The sequence below is a fragment of the Rhamphochromis longiceps genome, linkage group LG5, assembly GCF_057381845.1.
Source record: "Rhamphochromis longiceps isolate RC_006_pf linkage group LG5, R_longiceps_female_GT1.1, whole genome shotgun sequence".
Taxonomy (NCBI): domain Eukaryota; kingdom Metazoa; phylum Chordata; class Actinopteri; order Cichliformes; family Cichlidae; genus Rhamphochromis; species Rhamphochromis longiceps.
In genome coordinates this window covers 14,462,904-14,488,329 of record NC_140561.1, presented here as the reverse complement: position 1 = coordinate 14,488,329, position 25,426 = coordinate 14,462,904, and the positions used below count along the sequence as shown (strand labels likewise).

Below are 25,426 nucleotides of genomic sequence, written 5' to 3'. Positions count from 1 at the left end.
ATGTTACAGACAGAGTTCTCACTACATTTCAAAAAAGACCGAGTCGATCTCTTTAATAGTTCACTAAAGCCACAATCGTTTCTACACGCGGCACAAAAACCTATAAATGAACATTCAGCTTTCTCCACGCACAGCAGGGCCACCCCCAGCAGCGAGCTATCTTCAAATGTGGGCAAAGGAATATTATATGAAGTGTTAAAAATTCATTTCCATTGAACTCTAATAGGTTGAGCTATTGAGGTATCAGACATTAGATATGCAAGTAGACCACAAACCTCATCTTAGAGGAGAAGCATCAAAGTAGGGGCAAAAAACTATTTGCTACTCTTCATTCCACTTCCAGACAATGTCAAGATGATGGGAATTTACTCATTAATAATGTATAACTACCGTCATTTTCTGTAGACATCAAATTTACCCTGCTAAAGAAATCTTCACAAAGACATTTTCTTGGAGTTAACTGGGTGCACCAGTAACATCTTTGAATTAATGTGCATGATAGTGGCATGGCATTAATCTCCCCTCGACACAACACCTGTTATAAAAATGAAGGAGTGTTAATCATTATTTATGCAAACATTTCTTACGACAGCTTGACATTAACTGAGACAACATAACAACAGATCGACTCATGAACGGCTTCACTCTGATAGAAAACCAGTGAGTGTAAAATATTATATAGCCATGTCAAACAGATGTTGCCATGGTACAAAATCTAAAAATATTGATTGTGTTTTGTGGCTGTGATGCTGGTGAGAAATAACTGTTGAACACATGAATAACTGAACTCGGTGGATGTTTGCAGGGAGTGATGTGATGATGATGTGAAGTAATATCTTTGGTAATTATTAGGGGTGCAACGATACACAAAATTCACGGTTCGGTTCGGTTCGATACTTTGGTGTCACGGTTCGATATTTTTTCGATACAAAAAAAATGTTCATGCCTTTTTAATTTGTCATTTATTAAAATTATAAATATATATTTTAACTCAAAAGTACAGTTTTTAAATTTAACCCTAACCCTTGTGCGTGTTTTTTATTTTGACAGCGAATGCGCACCTGCGGACCACTTATGTGCAGCCCCGGTTATTTAGCTCATCATATTGCAGCCACAGAAATTATTTTGTCCATGAAACCATAAAGCTGCACTTTCTTTTTGCCTTATAGTCTGATTTGTCATAACTTCTCCGTTTTGTGGTAAGCTTTTCTTTGGCTGTCACTTCTTCAAATCAAATCAAATCAAATCACTTTTATTGTCACATCACATGTGCAGGCACACTGGCACAGCACATGCGAGTGAAATTCTTGTGTGCGAGACCCACAAGCAACAGAGATGTGCAAACACAACAACACAAACGAGCAAAATACAAGAATGGCCAACCTGAACTAATAAATATATGTACAATATATAATAGTGTATGCATTTCTGGATGTGTATACTAAATATTTTCCTACGTGTGTGTGTGTGTGTGTGTGTGTGTGTGTGTGTGTGTGTGTGTGTGTGTGTGTGTGTGTATACACATTTTTACAAATTAAATAGTAAAAAAAATAAATAAATAAAAATAAATAAATAATAATAATAATAAAATATATAAAATATACAGAGTTGAATATGTGCAAAACAAGTGGCATTTATATACAGTGTGGAGTGCATAATGTTGAAGTTCCAGTAGTGAAGCTGAGGTGTCTATGACGTGTTCAGCAGTCTGATGGCCTGATGGAAAAAGCTGTCTCTCAGTCTGCTGGTACGGGACCGGATGCTGCAGAACCTCCTTCCTGATGGAAGCAGTCTGAACAGTTTATGGCTGGGGTGACTGGAGTCCTTGATGATCCTCCCCGCTTTCCTCAGGCAGCGCTTCCTGTAGATGTCTTGGAGGGAGGGAAGCTCACCTCCAATTATCCGTTCAGAGCACCGCACTACTCGCTGGAGAGCTTTGCAGTTGTAGGCGGTGCTGTTGCCATACCAGGTGGTGATGCATCCAGTGAGGATGCTCTCAATGGCACAGTGATAGAAGGTCCTGAGGATGCGGGGGCTCATGCCAAATCTTTTCAGTCTCCTGAGAAAGAAGAGGCGCTGCTGCGCCTTCTTCACTGTTTTGTTTGTGTGTACTGACCACATAAGATCCTCAGCCAGGTGTACACCAAGGAACCGGAAGCTGCTCACTCTCTCCACAGCAGCGCCGTTGATGGTGATGGGGGTGTGTACTTCTCTGCACCTCCGGAAGTCCACTATCAACTCCTTTGTCTTTGCGACGTTGAGGGTGAGATGGTTGTCTTGACACCAGTGGGACAGGGCGCTGACCTCCTCCCTGTAAGCCGTCTCATCACCGTTGGTGATAAGACCCACCACTGTAGTGCCGTCCGCAAACTTCACAATGATGTTGGAGCTGTTAGTGGCTGTGCAGTCGTAGGTGTAGAGTGAGTACAGGAGAGGGCTCAGTACACACCCCTGTGGAGCACCAGTGTTCAGTGTGATGGGGGATGAGGTGATGCTGCCCAGTCTGACCACCTGGCGTCTGTCAGACAGGAAGCTAAGGATCCAGCTGCAGAGGGAGCTGCTCAGTCCTAGATCCTGCAGTTTCCTGTCCAGCTTCGAGGGAACTATGGTATTGAATGCTGAGCTGTAATCTACAAACAGCATCCTCACATACGTGTCTCTCTTCTCCAGGTGTGACAGGGCAGTGTGTAGTGTCAGGGCTATGGCATCATCAGTGGACCTGTTGTGGCGGTATGCAAACTGTAGAGGGTCCAGTGAGTCGGGTAGTGCAGAGCAGATGAAGTCCCTGACCAGCTTCTCGAAGCATTTGCTTACGATGGGGGTCAGGGCTACAGGTCGCCAGTCGTTCAATGAGGAGATGGTGGAGGATTTGGGTACAGGGACGATGGTGGCCATTTTGAAGCAGGCTGGGACTACAGACAGAGAGAGGGAAAGGTTGAAGATGTGCGTGAACACTCCAGCCAGCTGAGCCGCGCATGACCTGAGGACGCGGCCGGGAATCCCGTCCGGACCAGTAGCTTTGCGTGCGTTCACCTTCCTGAAGCACTTCCGCACATCCTCCTCAGACACAGTGTGCGCACTGACGTCATCCGCGGTGCGCACACTGTCCGGTCTCATGGTGTTCGCTGTGTCGAATCTAGCGTAGAATACGTTTAGATCCTCACACAGAGAGGCCGTGGTCTGCGGTGTGCTGGTTTTCCCTCTAAAGTCTGTGATCGTGTTTAGTCCCTGCCACATACTCCGAGGGTTGTCAAACTGTTGCTCCACCCTGTCCCTGTACTCACGTTTGGCTGCTTTGATCGTCTTCCGGAGTTGGTAATGTGCGTGTTTGTAGTCCGATGTGTTCGCGGAGGCAAAGGCGGTGTTCCGTGCCGCGCGAACATCTCCGTTAATCCAGGGTTTTTGATTTGGGAAGGATTTGACTGTTCTGGATGGGACGACATCTTCCACGCATTTCCTGATAAATCCACAGACTGAGTCTGTGTATTCATCAATGTCTCTGGCGGCCACGTGAAACATTTCCCAGTCCGCGTGATCAAAACAGTCCCGCAGCGCAGACTCCGATTGGTCCGTCCAACAGTGCACCGCCCTCCGGGTTGGAGCTTCCTGTTTCAGCTTCTGCCTGTAGGCGGGCAGGAGCAGGATGGAGCAGTGATCTGATTGGCCGAATGGGGCGCGGGGGAGGGCTTTGTACGCATCCCGGAAAGAGGTGTAACAGTGGTCGAGTAGCCGGTTTCCACGTGTGTTGAAAAGGATGTGTTGATGGAGTTTTGGTGAGACTTTCTTCAGGTTTCCCTTATTAAAGTCTCCGGCTGTGATAAACGCTGCCTCTGGGTGTGCGGTTTCCTCGCTGCTGATCGCGCTGTACAGTTCCCTGAGTGCACGGTCAGTGTCGGCTTGTGGGGGAATGTAAACAGCCGTAATAATCACTGCTGTAAATTCCCTCGGTAGCCAGAATGGCCGGCACTTAATCATCAGGTACTCCAGGTCCGGTGAGCAGAAGGATTTGACCGGGTGCACGTTCGCATAATCACACCAGCTGTTGTTGATCATGAAACACACACCACCGCCTCTGCTTTTCCCAGTAAGATCCTGTGACCTGTCCGCGCGGTGCACAGAGAACCCCGGCAGTTGTATTGCGGAGTCCGGTACTTTGTCCGATAGCCAGGTTTCTGTGAGGCAGATCACGCAGCAGTCCCGCATCTCTCGCTGGAATGAGATCCGTGCCCGAAGCTCGCACAGCTTGTTCTCCAGAGACTGCATATTAGCCAGTAATAAACTGGGTAACGGTGGTCTGTAAGTGCGCCGTCTCAGTCGAACCAGAACGCCAGATCTTCTCCCTCTGCGTCGGCGTTTGCGGCCTCCAGGGCCAGAGAACAAAGGCGTCTCAGGTGAGATGAATGGGGGGTCTGCAAACGGAGCGTCCGTGTTGCAAAACTTGAACTCCGGAAAGTTATAAGAAAGACCGTCTTTTATGTCCAGTAAGGTTTGTCGGTCGTACACAAGGAGACAAGTGCTGCTCGTGAAAAAATAAAGGAAAAGTAAAATTAAACACAGAAGAAAGCCGTTGCTTGGGGGAGCTCGCGACGAGGCTGCCATACTCGGCGCCATCTTGAAACAACACCCTGACCTTCACCCTGACCTGTCTTATTTGGCTCAGCAGAACTAAAATATAAATCCTGCTGCTTTTACACACGGACTCACATAAGCTCAGCGATTCTCTGCGCGATCAACCTCTCACATGTTTAAGCTTGCTGCGGGAGATTTCCCTTGTCATGTTTGCATAGTAAGCTAACGATTAATAAGACGATGTCAGAGGAATTGGTGCACAAAATATCATCACTCACAGATCAGTGCTGTCGCTCTCTATACACAGTTCGCACGATTGCAAAGTGAAAGCAAAAAAACAAGCGCAAATTCAAACGCGATTTCAATATGTCACATATTGACAGTGGCTCACCGATGCCAATGACATAATTACCCAGCTACATTTCTGAAAGAATGCAAAAGCATTGACATATATTTTTCCTACAATAGCCCGACGGGCAGGGAAGAGATAGATTTTGGTAGCCCGACTGAAAAAATCGCTAGCCCCAGGACGTCGGGCTAGCGATATTGCGAGCCCTGTATCTGATTGAGGAATCACTCATCTTTGGAAAAGAGAGTTTATTACAGAGAAATGTCTCTTTCCAAAATAAAAGCTATACTATCCGCTTCTTCCGGGCTATATTCTCAGCAGCATAAGGAGAATCATGTGCTAACAGCTGTCTAAATGACTCGGCTAAAGTTAGTAGCATGCTTGTTGTTTTTGTCTTTGCACTAGGATGATGTCGGCGTAAATGTGCAGTCATATTCGTTGTGTTCCCACTAGTGCTTTCAGGTTAATCTCATTGAAATGACCTTAACGCCACAACACGGCAAATCTCTGTTAACGAGCTACCGCCGATCGCCCCGTGCATGGGGCTAGACGGCCAACACGTTAACGAGCTAACTGCGCTAACACACTAGTTCCCACCCATGTAATTGAGCATTGCGTGGCACATCCAACATACTGTTTTACTTTAGTCCATGACTCGCTTGCCTTCAGGGTCATACGTCACATGAAAACCAAAATAATTCCAAACGCCAGATCTGAATGAGGGTGGTGGGGGGGGGGGGTCCATGTTGCAAGGAAAGCTTAACTTCTGTCTTGCTAGCTTGCCCTGCGCTCTTCCTTCTGACTATGCTGTCTGTGTTGAGCGCTCAGTGGATCTGCGCTCGACAGTGCAGCCTAGGCGGAGTAGTCGAACGCAGATTCACTGAGCGCTCAACACAGACAGCATCGTCAGAAGGAAAGTTGATAAAATAAATTACAAATGTTGTATTGTTCATACATATGCGTACCGAACCGAAAGCACTGTATCGAACGGTTCAATATCGATACGAATATCGTTGCACCCCTAGTAATTATTTATCTATAGCACGTGACTTGGCTGATCTTCAGTAAAAGTAGCGATAAGGGTGATGAAAGCCCTGTAGAAACTGGTGTAACCTGTAACCCCCCCCCCCCCTTTTCCTAGCGATAGAATTGTTTTCAGCAAATTTGAAGTGACATCAAAGGTCATTTTTCAGTCTTAAGTTAAGCAAAGCCGGCAATCATGCTCGTGATACATGATGCTTACAATGAGTAGCTCCTAAGCCAAAGCAAGCAATGACAGCAACTGTGTGACCACTGCCCTTCCTGACAGTGCTGAAGACAGGGAGGGCTTCAGCTTTGGTTTAACAGGAATTCAGTCGCAGTTGTTAAATGAAAGATCAAAAAGCTATAAGGCCCTTTGCTTTCTATGCAACCGACGTCTTCACGCTCAATGAAGACACTTTAGAATTCTCGTGGGTTGATACAAGTGCCGTAATAATTTAATGCGACGCATTCACTGACTCATTGTAGCCTGTGCTTCAACTTCTTAATGAAGTCACTCAGTTTGTTGCTATTACGCTATTTGCTATTTTTTAAAGTAAAGTTATACAAAACGTCAGACACTGTCTGTAAAAAGAATGCTATCGTGATGCTCCAGTCAAACTATCCAAATCTCAAACTTTTGATGTGATGATTGATTAGGTGTTTTGACGTCATTTATTCATTTTATTGGATACAAGGAGTCAATCAATCACGTATATGAACACATGAACAAATTTTAGATCGCATTAGGGCAGGTAGGTCAGAGAGAGATAAGAGTGTTTCACGTGTGACAAACCTGAATACAGATGCAAAGAATAAACAATTCTTTTATGAAATCTGGAGCTATTCAATAAACATCCAGGGCCGCCCAGGGCTAATGACATGCCTGCATTAAGCCTGCTGAAATTAATTTATTTGCATATTGTGGAGACCAGATATAAAATCTTACCAATATTATTACTGGTATTAAAGCAAAATGTTTTCAGATCATATTGTTTAACAATCATTTCCTGGTAGTCCTTTTCTCCAGGCAAAGTTTAGGTCATAAAGTCAGATTGGAAATGTAAAAACACACTCATGATACATATGATATTCAGTAAACATGTGTTGGGGGTTTCTAGGTTTACATTTAAACTTTTTAAATATCAATGTTTTTTGTTTGTTTTCACCATTTATCCATATGAATAACACATTTAAAACATCTCTTTGTGTTCCTTTTGTATTGCAGTACATTAAAGCTTTCTACAATAAGACATGGATTGAGAGATATGGGGAGCCTATTTCAGCGGAGACGGTGACCCTCCTCTGGTCCGTCACAGTGTCCATATTTTCTATTGGAGGCCTTTTTGGAGCCCTGTCTGCCACGTTAATCATCAAAGTACTGGGCAGGTGAGAACACTGTTATGTGCTTACAATATCACTGGTAAGAAGTTTGCTTTTATATCCTTCACTCATCAGGGAATGGCGAACAGCAGTCATTTTGGTGCAAACGATTATGTTATGAGTGAATATGAACAACACTGTAGATCCTTTGGCTTCCTTTGTTGTGGGGAGCGGTCTCTCTGGATCGAGCTTGTTCTGGTGAATCCCACAAATGCTTGGTCGGATTGAAATCGAGGGACCGCAGGATAACACTGTGCTGCACAAACACAAGAAAGGGGAATTTTTGAAGTGTGGTGTGCTGCTGTTAGCAAGGGAAGAAAGAAACCACTAACCACTTGATCTGCAACAGTGCTTAGGCAGGTGGTAAATGACCTTGTTTGTGCACGAACTTTTGGCTTCTCAGTATGATGTTAATTTAACAAAATGATCCAACAAAATCATTGTGGTTTTAACACTGTGGCTCACCTCTCCAGCTGTGACTAAATAACAGTGATGTTAAATACAAACACAGACCCTTAAAGTGTACAAGTGTTATTTTTGTTCCTCGTGTCTCCCTTTTGGTACAAGGCTCCGTTAGACAACCAGTTCCTTTAAGTACAATAATGAATAATTTTAAATCTACTCTGTAGCAATCTCACTGTTGTCTTTAGCCTCCATTTACAATGATCAAGTACCAGTAAGTTTTTGTAATGGATTTAAGACATAAAAGACTGTCAGTGCACTGACTCCAAGGACATAAAAGGTATTGGTCTTTACTGACTTGCACTGGTTTGACAGCCTATATACTGCATGATGAGATCCAATCTCACAGCCAGCGTGATGCATTTAGCTTTAACTTTTGATCACCTATGTGTTGGACTGCAGAGCCACATGTCCTACTATCCTCAAGGGACACGTTCAGGCACTAACAAAATCACCTCAGGGCTATGAAATGATACGTCTTCTAAAGAATCTGTTATCCACTAATGACAAGAGTGTCACAGAGAGACTTATGAAGCTTTTACTCAGAGTCATTTCAGACAATTAAGATACCCTTGAGGTTCACCTTGGATTTCTCAGGTTGCGATCCTCACTGTGTTAATTAGGTTGAAGCGTATAATTCATTTTCCCTCCACATTCCCTGCTAGACGTGTGGGTCAGCTGGAAGTTTTACACAGAGTTTCGGAAAGGTTGAAATTCAGATGTCAGGGACAAGAGTTGAATATATATGTTAACTTAATGAGGACTCATGGAGCAATTGAAATGAAACACACTTCAAAGTATGCCAGGGAAGCAGAGGTAGGTTTAGTTTTAAAAAAAAAATCAGTAGAGGTGTGTGGACATTTCACCACAGACATGAAAAGAGATTAATAAACATTTGTGGTCAACTGCACTGCTACATAAATGAGTGTATTTAAATTTTAGATTTAAATGTAGATTTAGACACAGCAAGAGAGAAAAGCCTTCATCTCAGAAACAAAACACGGCTGATTATCATGCTGCTGGTGTTGTGTGACTGATGTTGAAATACAAATGCTATAACTTACGAAATGTGCTGCTCTGAGAGCCTCAGTGGCTTTGTTAAGCATCTCACTTCAAAAATAGCAAAAATCAATAGGAAGAAAACATTTTTCTTTGACCCCTGACATTAAAAAAAGTACAGTTCAGACAAGACCTGAATGCGCACACACGGCAGACAGGCATGCTGAAGAAAAAAAGAAACTTGGTCAACAAAGGCTGGTAAAGTAAAAGTACGCAGATGAGCTGGAGATCACACGCAAATGGCCCGATGCTGGAGAACAAGGGAACCAGAGATGTTGGGTGGCCTGGTGGCAAGGCAGATAAACAGTGCTGCCCAGGTGCTGCAGACGGGGGATTAAAAAGAGACTACTCCAGGAGGCAGGACCTGCTGTGAAAGTGGAGCTCCATCAGGGCCATGCTAGAGGCTAATGGTTAAGATACAGCAGGGAACAGGTAGGAAGACCAAAGAAGAGATGAGGTCAAGACAAAGGCTGGAAACCAGAACAGTTGGACAACAGAAGAGGTTCAGCAGGCAGGACAGACAGATGCTCTTTGAAACGGGGGTCAGTTGTGACAGCTGATGCGACCTGGTGTAATCGTGTCCTGCATGGCTAGAGGCCGCACTAAATTCTGTTATATAATAAGTGATTGAGAACTGATTGTTACTTGTCAAGAAGAGGAACAGTTCCCACTGACTTGGTGCTTCTGGGAGCTTGGGTTAATTTTTATAGAATACTAGCAACTAGGGATAATGAAATAGTTTCAGATTCAGCGTAGTGTAAGAAACCTCCATTACAGAACTGATTTTTCTGTTGTGATGGCCTCAAATGTGTTCCTTTGAAACTATAAAAAGTTATTCAGCTATTCCATGATGTTAGCTTTTTAAAACTCGGCTATCTCTGATAGTTCTTGCTCTGCTAGTTTTTTGTTAGGTGAAGTTCTTTTCATCCCAGGTGAAGCACTATAGAAATTGAATTTAATGAGTTACATTTAGTTAATTTTTACATTTTTTTCATGTATTTTTCTTACTGACTTTAGAAAGGGGACCTTGCTGCTGAATAACAGCTTTGCTGTAATAGCTGCTGTGCTTCTGTCTCTGGGTGAAATGTCAAGATCTTTTGAGATGCTCATCATTGGACGACTCATTATGGGGGTGGATTCTGGTAAGAAATATGCTTTTATAATTTCCCACTCATCAGAGAGTGTAGAACATTCAATATAGAGCATAATGCTGTAGTGTAAGGGAGTACAAAGAAAATATTAATTCAGTTAATCATGTAAATTATGATGATATTTTTAAGTTTAATCACGACCTCCACTCAGTGATGGTCATTCAAAGAGCACATCCAAGGTGATAGCACTATTAGAGGTCAAATACCTGGGACTTCCCATCTGGTGTTAGAACTGAAGAAGCCATTGTGTGTTTTAAATTCAATGATCACTGATTTCACATGTGCTAAAAAAGTGCTACCTCATAAAATGCAACTCAGTTTTGGTTTTAACAGTAGCTTGGTTATACCACAACGGAGAAATAGTAGCTACCTTTAAAAAAAATACACACATTTACAGAAGCGTGGGGTAACTTGTTTACAAATTGTAGTGTGTGGAAATTGATTTGTTTTTAAGTATTAACTTGTTCTTCAGTGTAGACCGTTTCTAATGCACAGACCATCAATACTAGTACCCATGACTGTGCCCCACAGTTCAAGACAGCCAACTGTGAAATGTGACTTGATGTTCAGTGTGTGTTAGTGCAGTGGAGCTGTTGGTGTGTCTGCACATTTATGTGGTAAAACAAAACAGACTTCGATACTGATAAAAACACCCCCAATGCTTTTAAAGACAGCTGATGCTTACAGATCCTAGATACGGCCAAGATACGTGAATGCATATTCCTCTACTATGTCAATACATACTGATGACAGGGGTGTCTACATAGACACGAATATATTGTTTTTAATAGGTTTTAATATATTGTTTGCTTGTTTCTTTCTGACAGGTATTGCTCTCAGTGCTCTCCCCATGTACCTGGGAGAAATTTCCCCAAAACACTTCAGAGGTATGATTGGCCAGTTCAACTCCATTCTAATCTGCTTAGGAGTGTTCACTGGGCAAGTGCTGGGGATGCCTGAGCTGCTGGGTCAGGTTAGTGGTTTAGGAGGCTATGAACGATTACATTTTGAAAGTGTGCTGTACAGGGAGTGCAGAATTATTAGGCAAATGAGTATTTTGTCCACATCATCCTCTTCATGCATGTTGTCTTACTCCAAGCTGTATAGGCTCGAAAGCCTACTACCAATTAAGCATATTAGGTGATGTGCATCTCTGTAATGAGAAGGGGTGTGGTCTAATGACATCAACACCCTATATCAGGTGTGCATAATTATTAGGCAACGTCCTTTCCTTTGGCAAAATGGGTCAAAAGAAGGACTTGACAGGCTCAGAAAAGTCAAAAATAGTGAGATATCTTGCAGAGGGATGCAGCAGTCTCAAAATTGCAAAGCTTATGAAGCGTGATCATCGAACAATCAAGCGTTTCATTCAAAATAGTCAACAGGGTCGCAAGAAGTGTTTGGAAAAACCAAGGCGCAAAATAACTGCCCATGAACTGAGAAAAGTCAAGCGTGCAGCTGCCAAGATGCCACTTGCCACCAGTTTGGCCATATTTCAGAGCTGCAACATCACTGGAGTGCCCAAAAGCACAAGGTGTGCAATACTCAGAGACATGGCCAAGGTAAGAAAGGCTGAAAGACGACCACCACTGAACAAGACACACAAGCTGAAACGTCAAGACTGGGCCAAGAAATATCTCAAGACTGGTTTTTCTAAGGTTTTATGGACTGATGAAATGAGAGTGAGTCTTGATGGGCCAGATGGATGGGCCCGTGGCTGGATTGGTAAAGGGCAGAGAGCTCCAGTCCGACTCAGACACCAGTGGAGGTGGAGTACTGGTTTGGGCTGGTATCATCAAAGATGAGCTTGTGGGGCCTTTTCGGGTTGAGGATGGAGTCGAGCTCAACTCCCAGTCCTACTGCCAGTTTCTGGAAGACACCTTCTTCAAGCAGTGGTACAGGAAGAAGTCTGCATCCTTCAAGAAAAACATGATTTTCATGCAGGACAATGCTCCATCACACGCGTCCAAGTACTCCACAGCGTGGCTGGCAAGAAAGGGTATAAAAGAAGAAAAACTAATGACATGGCCTCCTTGTTCACCTGATCTGAACCCCATTGAGAACCTGTGGTCCATCATCAAATGTGAGATTTACAAGGAGGGAAAACAGTACACCTCTCTGAACAGTGTCTGGGAGGCTGTGGTTGCTGCTGCACGCAATGTTGATGGTGAACAGATCAAAACACTGACAGAATCCATGGATGGCAGGCTTTTGAGTGTCCTTGCAAAGAAAGGTGGCTATATTGGTCTCTGATTTGTTTTTGTTTTGTTTTTGAATGTCAGAAATGTATATTTGTGAATGTGGAGATGTTATATTGGTTTCACTGGTAAAAATAAATAATTGAAATGGGTATATATTTGTTTTTTGTTAAGTTTCCTAATAATTATGCACAGTAATAGTCACCTGCACACACAGATATCCCCCTAAAATAGCTAAAACTAAAAACTACTTCCAAAAACATTCAGCTTTGATATTAATGAGTTTTTTGGGTTCATTGAGAACATGGTTGTTGTTCAATAATAAAATTATTCCTCAAAAATACAACTTGCCTAATAATTCTGCACTCCCTGTATATGTCGTGTTGTTTTCTGTAAGAATGGTTTTGAGGCTGGAGAAATTTTAAATCAAGACAAGAAATTTGAGTTTAGTAAATGAAAAGTGGGCTAAACATAACCACCACATCACTCCAAGTTTTTAGTATATTGTCTGTGGAGAAGGTCTGTTGACTGTGGATGTCTGGTAGTGGTGGTGGTGGGGAATTTCTTTATTATTTTTTCCCTTGACTGTAATAAAGTTTGCTCTCGAGTCACTGTCATAAACAAACTGCACTTAAAGGCATTTCAGCAAGCCCAAAGCCAGTGTGAGTGAGTGAGTGAGGAATCTGAATCAATAAATTATGCTAAAAGTCATATAAATTGGCACTTTAAGTAAAATGTGAACCTGTCATGACTTTGGTGATGCATTTAGATAAAGTACTATTCACCTATTGTGAGAGTCACTTGTCACTGGTTGAACTGGTTCCAGTCTTGGTTTACATTTTGTGTTTTGTTCTTAGCTGAATTTTTAGATTTTGACTTATTTATTATTCTAGTCTAATGTGAGACTTAGTTCTCACATTATTGATAAGATAAGATTTTATTGCTTATTTTTAATGTGGTAACCAGTTACATGTTCTGTTTTGTCTTGTTTTGTCTTCTTTCCGGTGTATTGTTATATTTAATAGTAGTATTAGTAGTTTCCTCAGCTTGTGTCTTATTGTACCTTATTTCTGCATTCATGCCTCTGTCCCTCCGTGTTGCCTAGTCTCTGACATCTTAAGTTCTTGTGTTGGTGTTTGTTAGTTTCCTTTGGTTGTTTCCGGTTTTGCTTTGAAGCGTAGTTTTCTTTCATGTCTGCTGTCAGGTTTGCTTCCTTCCTGTCCTCTGATTCCCTGATTGTTTTCACCTGTTGTTAATTGCTTTCACTTGTGTCTCCCCGCTCATCTGCTCGTTGTCCCCAGTGACTTCTGAGTATTTATAATCTTGTCTGCTTTTTTGTCCTTTTTGTCTGTGTGTGTGTGTGTGTGTGTGTGTGTGTGTGTGTGTGTGTGTGTGTGTGTGTGTGTGTGTGTGTGTGTGTGTGTGTGTGTGTGTGTGTGCGTGCAGCCAGCCCAATTTATTCTCTCTGGATTTTCATGTACCTCATGTTGTGGTTTTTGTTATTTTTTGTATCTTTTGCATCAGCTGTACTAAAGGCTCGCTGTCAGCTCATTCTTTTGTTTCTTGGATCCTGTTTGTTTCCTCTCCCCTGCCTGACAGGTTCCACTATATGTCTGACTTACAACATAAACCTATCAATATTAACTAGAAAAAACACTTTGAAAAAATACAGTACTTAATGAGTAGTAAAAAAATTTATTTTATCACCGATAGCTCACAAATTGTTCATATTTTGTTCATATTTGGCATGTTTAGTTCACACACTGAGAGGAACCAGCACATCAGTTTAAACTTTGGTAAAGACAGTGAAAAAGTCAAATCTTTTCCATCCGGACTGGACAATGCCAAGATCAAATGCACCCAGACAACCTGGCTGCTGGGGAGTTTCTAGTATTTCAATGTTGAAAGCAAAAACGAAATTCTCTATAACTGCATGTAGCAAGGAGACTATCCCAACTAACAAAGGATGAGAGACACATTACACCCTGGACAGGTTGCCAGTGTGTTGCAGGGCTAACACAGAGCAACAACTATTCAGACTCACATTCACACCTATGAGCAATTTAGAACCTGGAGTGAACCCCTCCTAGGACCTGGTGTCCACATATGTGGACATCACATTTTGGGTTGTCTAGACCGAAATTTCTTTGTGCCTCTCACGTCTGTGTGTGACCTTGGTGACTAGGTGGCATTAAGGTGAGAATTAACCACCAGCGTTTAAATGTCAATGTAACACTGGTGGTGCAATACTAGTAGTGAGCATGTAAGACCTGTTAGTGCTACTTCTTGCCTTCTTTGGATGTAGTACGGGCAGAATAGTTACCTTTAACCACAGTATGAGGACAGAAGGGAAATATCGGCCAGATCAGACAGGTTCTACAGGGTGGGCCATTTATATGGATACACCGTAATAACATGGGAATGGTTGGTGATATTAAAGTCCTGTTTGTGGCACATTAGTATATGTGAGGGGGCAAACTCCTCAAGATGGGTGGTGACCATGGTGGCCATTTGGAAGTCGTCCATCTTGAATACAACTTTTGATTTTTCAATGGGAAGAGGGCCATGTGACACATCAAACTTATTGGTAATGTCACAAGAAAAACAATGGTGTGCTTGGTTTCAACATAACCTATATGAAATCATTCTTTTTTGAACAAAACTCAAAACAGAGCCAATTAATCTTTCAGTCATTTCAACCCCCCCCCCCCCCCAATCCCACATGCATACTATCCTTTAGGGCTAAGCCCCGGGTGTATCAAATGTCTGCCTCCGCCTCTGCTCTGGAATACAGTATCACTCTTATTATTCTCGCCGGAGAAAGGACTTTCACTATCCAGCTAGCTTCTTCGCCGCACGGGTAAACGGATCTTTGACCGTCTGTGTCTCTGGCGTATCTGACTGGCACACGAAGGCACACACAGGTGTCTAAGCAGCGCACACAGACAGGGGAGGGTCAGACCGGCCAATGATTGGTCGCTCAGTGGATCTAACAAACACACTCTAAAGGACTAAGTCCTGCCCCCACACCATTTAAATATTACATATACATATGTACATATTAATTAAACTTATGTTTACATGCTTTTTATCAGTATTTATTATAATTAACTTTGTTTTTATCAATTTTTATTCCCATTGTGAGAGTATGAATATTTATACTTTTAATCCCGTTTTTAACACCGGGTTACATCAAGGTCGTTCTATTAGTCAGTCGTACTGATGACGCCTCAGTGGCAGACTTATTCGCTCTACAGCTTCAGCATAGCAGAAAATTTCATTTTGACTTGATATTCAAGCATGAAGTCATACTGAAGGAAAAAGTTCCAACTCTGCTCACACTATTACTCCTCCCTTTCTAAGGCTGGCTGAAAGCGCTTTGGCCATGAGCAATGGCTTCCTCTGCCACTTGAGCAACAAACTCCCGTTTTTACCCTTCACGCTATCTGATTGGTTCTATCGGTTCCTTATTTCAATAGGCTATTTAGTAGGAGTTCTCAGACACACCTTGTTTACCCTTGAGGAAATATTATTCATTTTATCCTTTCTCACCTCACTGCTCACTGTGCACAACTTTAGCCATGTTGACTTGGTCTGCTGCTGGAATGTTTTTATAACAGATTATTTATGTGCTAGATTTTCAGTTTATCTGTTGGGGCTGGAAACAGACATTAGCCTAAGGCACAGATGCTTTGAAAGCCAAAATCAGTTGTGTAATATGAACAGAAAGCCAATAATCTAAGTGCTCTACTCCTGGCAAAATTTATTGACATTAGATCACTGCTTGCTTTGGCATCATATTAAAACAGGAATAATAATGGAATATGTTTTCCCAGAATTGCTTTTCCAAATTTAAAGTATGACATTACACTTTTTGGCACCAGCCTGCTCAGATAGTTTTGGATTATGACTTTAAAATATATAAATAAAAAAAAGATGTATATTTATTCCAGAATGATCATGTGAGAATGTGCGGTTTTCTGTTTCTCTGTGTTACCCATGTGATGGACTGGCAACCTGTCTAGGGTGCACCCCAGAGATGTTAGGGATTTTTCTGCCTAAAAAGGAGGTTAAAAAGAAACTAAACCTAAAATAAAAATATACTTTTTTTTGTTAGAAAAAAAGGGATGTGCTGTTACAAATCAAGTTTGGTGAATGATCAGCTTTTGCTTTACGATGTTTGTGTGACATATAAAAAACCCAGACGCTGGAGTGGAAGTGGAAGATAATGAGTGGCTGGATACAAAAAAACCCCATCCACTTTATGTCTTTAATCTAAATCTAAAGTGCCCACTCCCATCTTTTTTAAGTCTTCTGTAATGTTGTGCTGCTGGTTGTCACGCTCGTCCGAAACAGTTACACCTGATAGCCATTAGCATTAAGCTTCTGTAGGCGGTGCATTGTTTGACAAAGCATTAACATGCCATTCCAAATTTCACATTTCACAAATTGATCCCTGTTCACAAAGTCACACCTAGTCCTCCAGTAGCCTTTCAGTGTGTAATCAAGTCATAAAAGAAAGAAAGAAAAAGCAATTGAGTGTACAAAGCTGAGCACCTGTATGCAAATGTAATTCATAAATGTGTGCCAGCACATTAACCACATCAACAAATGTTAATGCATATGAAGTGACACTGATTTGTCAGTGTAATTGTTTGTGTTTGATAACGTAGTTCAAAGGCTTCAAAGACCAGACTGTATCTGCGTCCTGCTTTGTTTGAAGCTTATCCCTTTGTTCAGAAACCTATATGCATAATGCACATCTCCAGCAGCGCATGAGCTGTCTTTCCAACAACGAGAATACAAGCCAGTGGATTTTGGCTCCAGCTTCCTTTTACGTAATTTCTGTGGACCAATGCCCATCCTGAATAAAGGCACGAGTGTTGTAGTGATGAATTTGGTTTTTTGTTACTTTCTTCTGCCTTTTGCATGGCTGTCCTGCAAATATGTGATGCATTCCTGCTCTGGTTAAAAAAAGAAAAGAAAAAAAAGATAAACATAATTAAAATAATGTATTCAACTTCCTAAACCAAATTCATTCCCCTATAAACTGCTTTGCATTTTAACCTTTGTTTCAAAAAGATAAACCAAAATAAAATCAATGATATCTTTACGCAAACCTGCTCACTCTTTATTTGATGAAGTGCTCTCCTATTTTCTTCCATTGCTACCTTGCACTTTACCATTAAATATTGGTGTTATTTTATAGCTTTAGGCAAACAAAAGGATTTCTTTTTTATTTGTAAAGCATTGATTTGTCGCATGTCAATATGACCTGCTGACCACATCTCTAAATTGAGTTTTGTGTTGACATACAGCCCCACTTATCACGTTTCTTTGCTTTTCATTTCACAAGTAAATCACAGACATATGTGACAGGATCTTAACCAGTCATCCACTGTGCATGTGCAAGATAGTGAAGCTATCAGCCTGCCTTGACTACAGCTAGAGTCATATGAAAGGGACATGATATAATATCACTTGGTCCTTGACAGGTTCTAAAATAATTTAAATAAATCTTCAGATGAGCAACAACATGTGTCACACTTTCTTTCTTTCTCTTATTTAGCATAACTGGACCAAAATTCAGAAGAAGTGTGTGTGAAAAACGACAGCCCGTTATTCAGTAGCCTGCACAACTACCTTTAGCAGTAGTACATTGAAGTAAACATTTTCTGTATGACTATCCGTCTCTTATGTTGTTGTGGGGGAATTTTGGCCCACTCTTCTTTACATTGTTGCCTCTATGCATTGAGGTTTGCAGGCATGCATTTATTCCAGGCTCTTTTAAGGTCCCACCAAAGCATTTCACTTAGGTTGAGGGCTGGACTTTGTCTGGGCCATTGCAGCACCTTGATTCTTTTCCAGGCATTCTGTGTAGATTTGCTGCTGTGCTTGGGACAGACTCACATTTGACTCTAGAAAGCAAACCCAAATCATCACTCCTCTAATACCATGCTTGAGAGGTAATGAGGTGTTTGTGGTGCATCGTGGCCAAACATCTCCACTTTGGTCATATTAGTCCAAAGGACATTGTTCCAAAGTCTTGAGGTGTTTTTTGATGTAACTTTACAAAGCTTAGCTGTGCTGCTATGTTATTTTTTAAAGTGAACAGACTTTCCCCTGTAAACCTTTCCAAACAAGTCATGCTTGCTCAGTCTTTTTCTTTATTGTACTGTGATGAACTTTAACATTTAACATTCTAACTGAAGCCTGTGATGTAGTGTGAGATGTAGCTCTTGGATTTTTTGCAATTTCTCTGAGCATTGCACAGTCTGACCTTGGGCTCAATTTACCGGGATGTCTGCTCTTAGAAACAGCTCAACTTGGTGAATCTTTGTCGCTGTAGAATGAATGATTGACTTCAAATTGTTTAGAAATGACATTATAAATCTACCCATATTGATGAGCAGCATTGCTTCTCCAAGATCCCTGATGATGTCTGTATTAATGCACACCTGAGTGCTTCAGACCAGTAAGTTACCAAAACATCTGCTTTTATAGAGACGTTCACACTTGCTAATGATCAATTATTCAATTCAATTTGATTTTTAACACCTGGATACTTTCTATTGTAAGCTGTGTATACTTAATTTTCCACATGACATTCTTTATCACATAGATACTTAGACTGTAGATTGGTTGTTATATATGGGGAATACATACATTCATTTATTAACAGGATAAAAAAAAAAAACAATTAAAACAAATATGTTCTGTAAGTTTTTTCTGTTAATGAGTCTAGATTTGTTGGAAAGCCCAAGGTCTCTCAAGCTGATTGCTTTTATACGTGTGTACCATGTTAATATTTTTGAACCCACATTGTCACAGGGTATGAATCATCTGTCTGTCTGTCAAATAATAGAAAAGAATATAATATGCGGTAAGAGTTTAAGGCTTGTGTGAATCCAGCACTTTCACATTTTCCCTAGTAGAAGGAGTCTTCTTTAATATTTTAAGAACAGCACACACCAGAGAGGGCCAGTGGTCAATTTGTTCCTCTGACAGACCATCGGGAAAACAGGCTTACAGAGAAGGTGACTTTCATCAGAAACAGCTTTTCATCTGATCCTGGCAGATGTCCATCTATAAAGTATTCCAATGGCTGAGATCCTGGTGCCATGACATTTTTACCAAGTAGGCTCTCATTTTGTGAGAATTAAATATGAAAGAGGTGTTGTGATCTTCCTCTTATCATGCAGATACAAAACGGCTCCAGATAAATGTTTGTGCTCCACGGGGAAACTATTTGGACAAGAAACACTTTAGAAAGTAGAAATTTAAAAAGATGTCACACCAGGAAACGTTTTTTTTAATTAAAATTTTTACTCAGTGTTTCTTTTTTTCATTCAAACAACTTTATAAGTTTTAGAAAAATATGGTTTGGATCAAAGTGCAACCATTTACACAAACAAACAGACGTTAGAAAGTTCTTTTGTGCGTCACCAGAATGATGACTCATGATCCATCTAAAGGCTTTGGAAAACACAACACTTCTATAAAGATCCCAAAGTGACAACTTTTCGTTTTGCAACGCACAGTCTATCCTTCATGTGTTAATTATGAACAACAGAGTGCCACACTGACAGTGAATGACTGTCTTAATCTCACTGCCTGTTGTGGGAAATAAAGATTTGCAATTAAATGATTAGAAAAAATCGCTACAGAACAAGTTCACCTCCTGGCTGGGGAATGCACTGGTCAGCAAAAGTAATTAAGGCTAACCACACAGAGATAATGTTAGTGTTTATAACTGTCTATATCAAAGATGTGGTACACCTGACTTTATCATTATCTCTGTCTCAGATAATGTTCATATCAAAACCCCTCTGGCAGTTGTAGTAGTCCTCTGTGCATTTCATGAAGCCACGCTGCTGTTGTAAATCTTCTCCATTTCATTCCTGTCAGCTCCCAACAACAAAGGCTCATGCTTTGCATTTGTTCAATCCCAGAATCTACAACCGTCAACATCTCACATGTAATAATTAAAAGGGAAAGCTACACGGCCTTTGTAATAAGGCAGTAAAATATTTGTCTGCTTTGTTTATGACAATTATTAGACACTGAAAGGCGTGCATTTAGTTCATACTGTTGACTGCACAGATAAACCTTTGCGTGCATATGGGTGTGTGAGAGTGAAACAGAACATTTAATGCGTGCTTCACAAGTTACACACTAATGGAACAGGGCCTCAGTGTGAACCCACAAATGATCATTCTTCAGCTGTGTCACAATTGCCAAGTCAACTATGGTTTCCTGTGCGTATACCTAATAAGCATTGTGCCACTTGATTGTTAGGCATTTCTCTGCAGATGATTGATTGGGACATGTCGCTTGCTGCCAGTCTTGTAAATTCTGATCAAGAACTGGCTCATAATTTCGACAAAACAGAAAAGAGATCATGTTAGCGAGAGATAGGCGAAGAAGAGCGGGGGATTATGGATGTTTTAAGAAATAACAAGACAGACTAAACAAGTAGGCAGATGGGGTCATCACAGGATTAAATTAAGTTTGTTTTTCTTCTTTTCTTTCTTGAATCACACTTGACAAGCTTGTTAGAATAGAAATAATCACTTTGTGAGTGCAGTCAGCTTCTATTACATCTTACCAGAAGATTACGCAGAGGTAACATGAGATGTTTATAGTACAGATCACAGAAATCAATGCCTGCAGCACAGATTCTTTGTCTCTGAGAGCACTCTATAGAGCTTTAATCTAGCCAGCCACTGTCACCTCCTGCTGGGATAAGATGATCCACTGTTCAGCATCAGAGAGACAGAGACAAAAAACTATACATCTTATATATCTTTTTTTATGTTCCAAGAAATATCTGTGAAGGGCTTCGCTGAGAAACACAACTACGGTTTCCCCAAGATAACAAAGTGATTCACTCTCCCAGCCTGGATTCATTTTAGGTTTAAAGCTGCACAACCAAACATTTTTGTATATCCAGCATATTTCATCACTGCATATACCATATAAAAACTCATAAATAATCAGTGTTTCACCCACAAATTTCATTTTATTTCCAGCACTCTCAAAACTTAAAAGAAGAAAAGTCAGTTATGAATAACAAAAACACAAGCCGATCTCGTCTGACATATCAATAATGTGTCAGTGTTTACAGCTTGTTCAGTTGGTGAAGATGACCAAGAATAAACATGAAACAAACCTTTTACAAACTCTTACGTGAACTTAATCCCTGGAAACTGGAAAGTATTTTGGGGATTTAGTTCACATAAATTCAGAGCATTTTCTGTCCAAATGACACCTCCTTCTCTGTGCATACGAATACATACAGTCCTCCCATTTGCTAAAGTGACATCAGGAAGCACAGCCCTGCACAGAGATGAGACTGTGCATCCTCTCATCTTTGCAGTAAAGATGACTTCTTTCGTCTTTTACACATGCTGGTACTTACATAACTTTTAATCGGTCCATTGTGGTGAGGCTACACGGTTACTTCGGATTGTTGTGATGCATTCAAGGATCACTTGATTTTGTTTTCAAGGGTACTTTTAATGAAAGTATGTTTTAAAGCGCAAGCAGCTGAAAAGACCTTGTTATTTTATCTTCCATGTTGTGTTATCTGGTTGGATGAAATTTTCAATTTTAATAAAAACCCTGTATTTAACACACATACACACACATATACATTATACATATAGATATGTAAAATGTCAATCATATATATTTCACCTCTGTAATGTTCTGGATATTTATAATTGAGCTTAAACTGTAACCACATAATTTCCTTTGGGATTATTAAGGTGTTCTGATTCTGATACGCACTTGCTGGCACAACTCACAGCTAATGAATTAGTAACATTACTGGATGTAAAAAGAGCCTCATGGAGAAGATAAGCCATTTACAAGTAAAGCCAGGGAGTTCACTTCTCTTTGAAAAATTGCATGTGCAACTGGATAAACTATTTGAGATTAACAATGCCCAATATAAAGTTGCAAAGAATTTGGAGATCTCATCATCTGCAGTACATAAACTAATTAAAAGATTCAGAGGATCTGGAGGAGATCTCTGATCACATGGGACAAGGACAAAAACCTGTTTTGAATGATCTTTGAGGCTGTAGATTATTTAAAAATATACAATTGTTTAGTGGAAATCTCTTTATGGCATTAGGCACACACTTTATAGCTAAACTACTCTGCCAAAAATAATCCAAAATCTACATAAATATAGTGCCTAACTTGGACCCAAGTTTATGGGTTCATTTATACAGAGATAGAGAGAGAAGGAAAAATCTTGTCTGCAGTCTTAGAAATCAGGTTTTGATGTTGTTTAGTGCACCACTTAGTTTGAACCACTCAGTCTTGTTTTTCTTTTTCTTGTTTTTCTTTCTTTCTTTCTTTCTTTTTTTAAAGAAGAAGTCTTTCTCATTTCAACAATATAATACTAAAATACACTCTGCATGCATTTTAGCGGTATGAATCTGTAGCAAGGTGTTAAGCTGGTCTGCCCAAAGTGCCCACACAAGTGACCTACTGAATATATTGAGTATATTATGACACAAAAACTCCTATAAAGGAGGTGCGAAACCTTTTATTTGCCTTCATAACTGCAGCAATTTGCCCCCTGAGTTCACACATGCTTACAGCCTGTTGTTAAGAGGTGATGCAACACCATGGTAACAGGTGCCTGTCAAGTTTCTTCTTTCTTTTTTTTTCTCTTTTTTTGTTGCAGTCCATTCCATCAAATTAAATCTGAGCACATATTTAGTTAAATGCCTGCATCCTGTTTTTATCCAGTGTTGTAACTTTTCTTTTTCCTAAATTAGGTTTTAGAAACTTTACCATATTCATTACCATTGCTTGACATTTGAAATGCTCTTCACATTTAATGAGAGCAGCAGACGGCCTTCAGCCCATATAAAGATTCCCCTTCTGCTTTAAGTAAATATATGCAAGAAAGAATGCATCGCTTTACTAAACCCTCACATTCTTGACTAAACCTACTCAGTATTTGCTAGCACAGTAGCCAATGATGTTATAGTCACATAATATAAATAGTAACCTCATCATCTTGCAGAAATTCTTTTAAAAAAATCCAAATGCATCCACCCATTCAGTGGAACGTGTTGTAACAGCTGTGATATACATCTGTTTTATCGCTGTTTAATATGGTGTAGCCGTTCCATGTCTGAACCTTTGATGCAGTTCTTTTGTTGATGTTTTGACTGCAGGAGTCCACCTGGATTTACCTGTTTTCCTTCCTTGCGTTGCCCGCAATGCTGCAGCTGTGTGTGCTGCCCTTCCTCCCTGAGAGTCCTCGCTACCTGCTGATGGAGAGGAGGGATGAGGCTGGAGCGGAAAAAGGTATTCCATAAACAACACTTAAGAACATCTGCAAAATGCAGTCCGGCTGACACAAGAGGCTTTGGTGTCTCATTGTGGTTATTATGTTTGAAAACTCTGCTGTTGCTCTTTACAACAACTACTACACATTACCACTCTTTTAGAGTTAGAAAAAATGTCTTAAGAAGTAAGACTGTCACTGTCACTCAGGTGACTGGAGTATATCTGCAGGGACCAGACATAGTTTTTTAGTGAAACAGAAGTTCATGATTGCTTTCCCACTGGTGAGATTTGTGGCTTTTAGAGTGTTTTATGCTGTTTTCAGCTATTTCAGTGTACAGAAGACTAGCTACACAATTTTCACAAGTGAAAGTTTTGCTTTATATAAATACTTCAGCTTTTAATACTGGCCAAGGTTTTAAGAGGACCAAATCAGAGAGTGAATTCTTGAATTCTTCACTTTTAAATGTAAAAATATTTTCTTAAATACAGCTTTCAAATAGTAAATTAAAGACTGAGAGATGGCTTCACATCTTTATTTATGATTGTAAAGCAGTTTCAAAAAAGAAGTGCATTGGTAATGTGAGTTAAATAAACTGTGACTCTCAGTGGTTTTAATTCTACACATAATTGTTTTTTATTTATTTTTTTCACAGCAGACATTTTGACATGCTACATTTGGAATTTATTGCAGCCATTATTAATATAACTGTTTTTTTCTTATATAATAAGTGATAAAGCTGGGAGTGTGAAAAGTCTTTTAGTTACCTTTTTTAACTGACCTAAACCAGTTAAAAAACCATAAAATCTAAAATCTGTTGTAATATTCAGTCATATGTTACTATACCAATTCCAAAAAGGTTGGGATGCTGTATAAAATGGAAATAGAAACAGAATGAAATGCAAATTTCATAAACCAATATTTTATTTTTAATTTCTTTTTCATGTTTTAATAGTGAGAGCTTGTATTTCAAAAAAAATATTAGCAGACACGGGAGAAAGGAAAAGAAGTGTAATAAAAACAAGCTTTGTATTAGGCTGAATACCAAAAATAAGGCAAGGTGAAACAAGGGAGGAACTACACTAACCTAAACTGGGAAAAAATCCTAGGATCAACTATAAAAACAATGACATGAGACAATGGCATGAAACTGAACAGGAATGTGCAAAACGTAAACGAGAAATAATCAAAACATGAGCATAAACCTGAACAGTATTAAGAAAAGCTGTGACTTGCTGTGACTTGACGCAACGTAAACAGATGAAGACAGAGGACTTAAATACACAGAAGGGTAATGATGGAAGTGGAAACAACTGGGGAAACACAGCTGACACGAATGAACATGATGCCACAGGGGAAGTAAAACTAAACACACTGAAAATGGAAACACCAGTCTCTTCAAAGTAAAACAGGAAACATAATTGAATGTAGAGATGAGAACACAAGCTTGACAATAGAACATGGAAACACGCACACACGACAGACTGGGGAGACACAGAACACAAGGAGAGACGTGGGAACAGATAAGGGAGATGAAAGCAAGGGTATAACTAAGCGTTAAACATAGAGGACAAGACAGATGTACACAGAAGACAGGAAACGACTCATAAACATGGAGACATGGATGAAACATAAGAAAAAAGAAAAGCTAGAAAAAAACTCAACTAAACCCTAACTGAATAATAACACAAGAAGTTAACATTATTGCAGTCTAACATAAGAAAATCAAGAATACAAAATAAACTCAAAATGTTAGATCAAAAATTCAGCCCCTGACAATAATATTCCTTAAAATCATGGATACTTTGAATATTTAGTCATCTACAGTACATATCATCAAAAGATTCCAGGACTTGAGAGACGTACACAAAGGACAAGACTGAAGAGCTGTGAATTTCACGGCCTCAGGCAGCACTGCATT

At 40.3% G+C, this 25,426-nt stretch overlaps 1 protein-coding gene across 4 annotated transcripts in view; it reads left to right on the top strand.

Moving 5' to 3' along the window:
- Window positions 1-25,426, top strand: part of slc2a9l2 (solute carrier family 2 member 9, like 2) — a 169,419-nt gene that overhangs the window by 10,277 nt on the left and 133,716 nt on the right. For all 4 annotated transcript variants that reach the window (XM_085406006.1, XM_085406004.1, XM_085406005.1 and 1 more), the window contains 4 exons: window positions 7,167-7,327; window positions 9,860-9,984; window positions 10,821-10,966; window positions 23,393-23,525. In XM_085406006.1, the coding sequence (XP_085262132.1) occupies window positions 7,167-7,327; window positions 9,860-9,984; window positions 10,821-10,966; window positions 23,393-23,525 (565 nt within the window). The remainder of the gene's footprint in view (window positions 1-7,166; window positions 7,328-9,859; window positions 9,985-10,820; window positions 10,967-23,392; window positions 23,526-25,426) is intronic.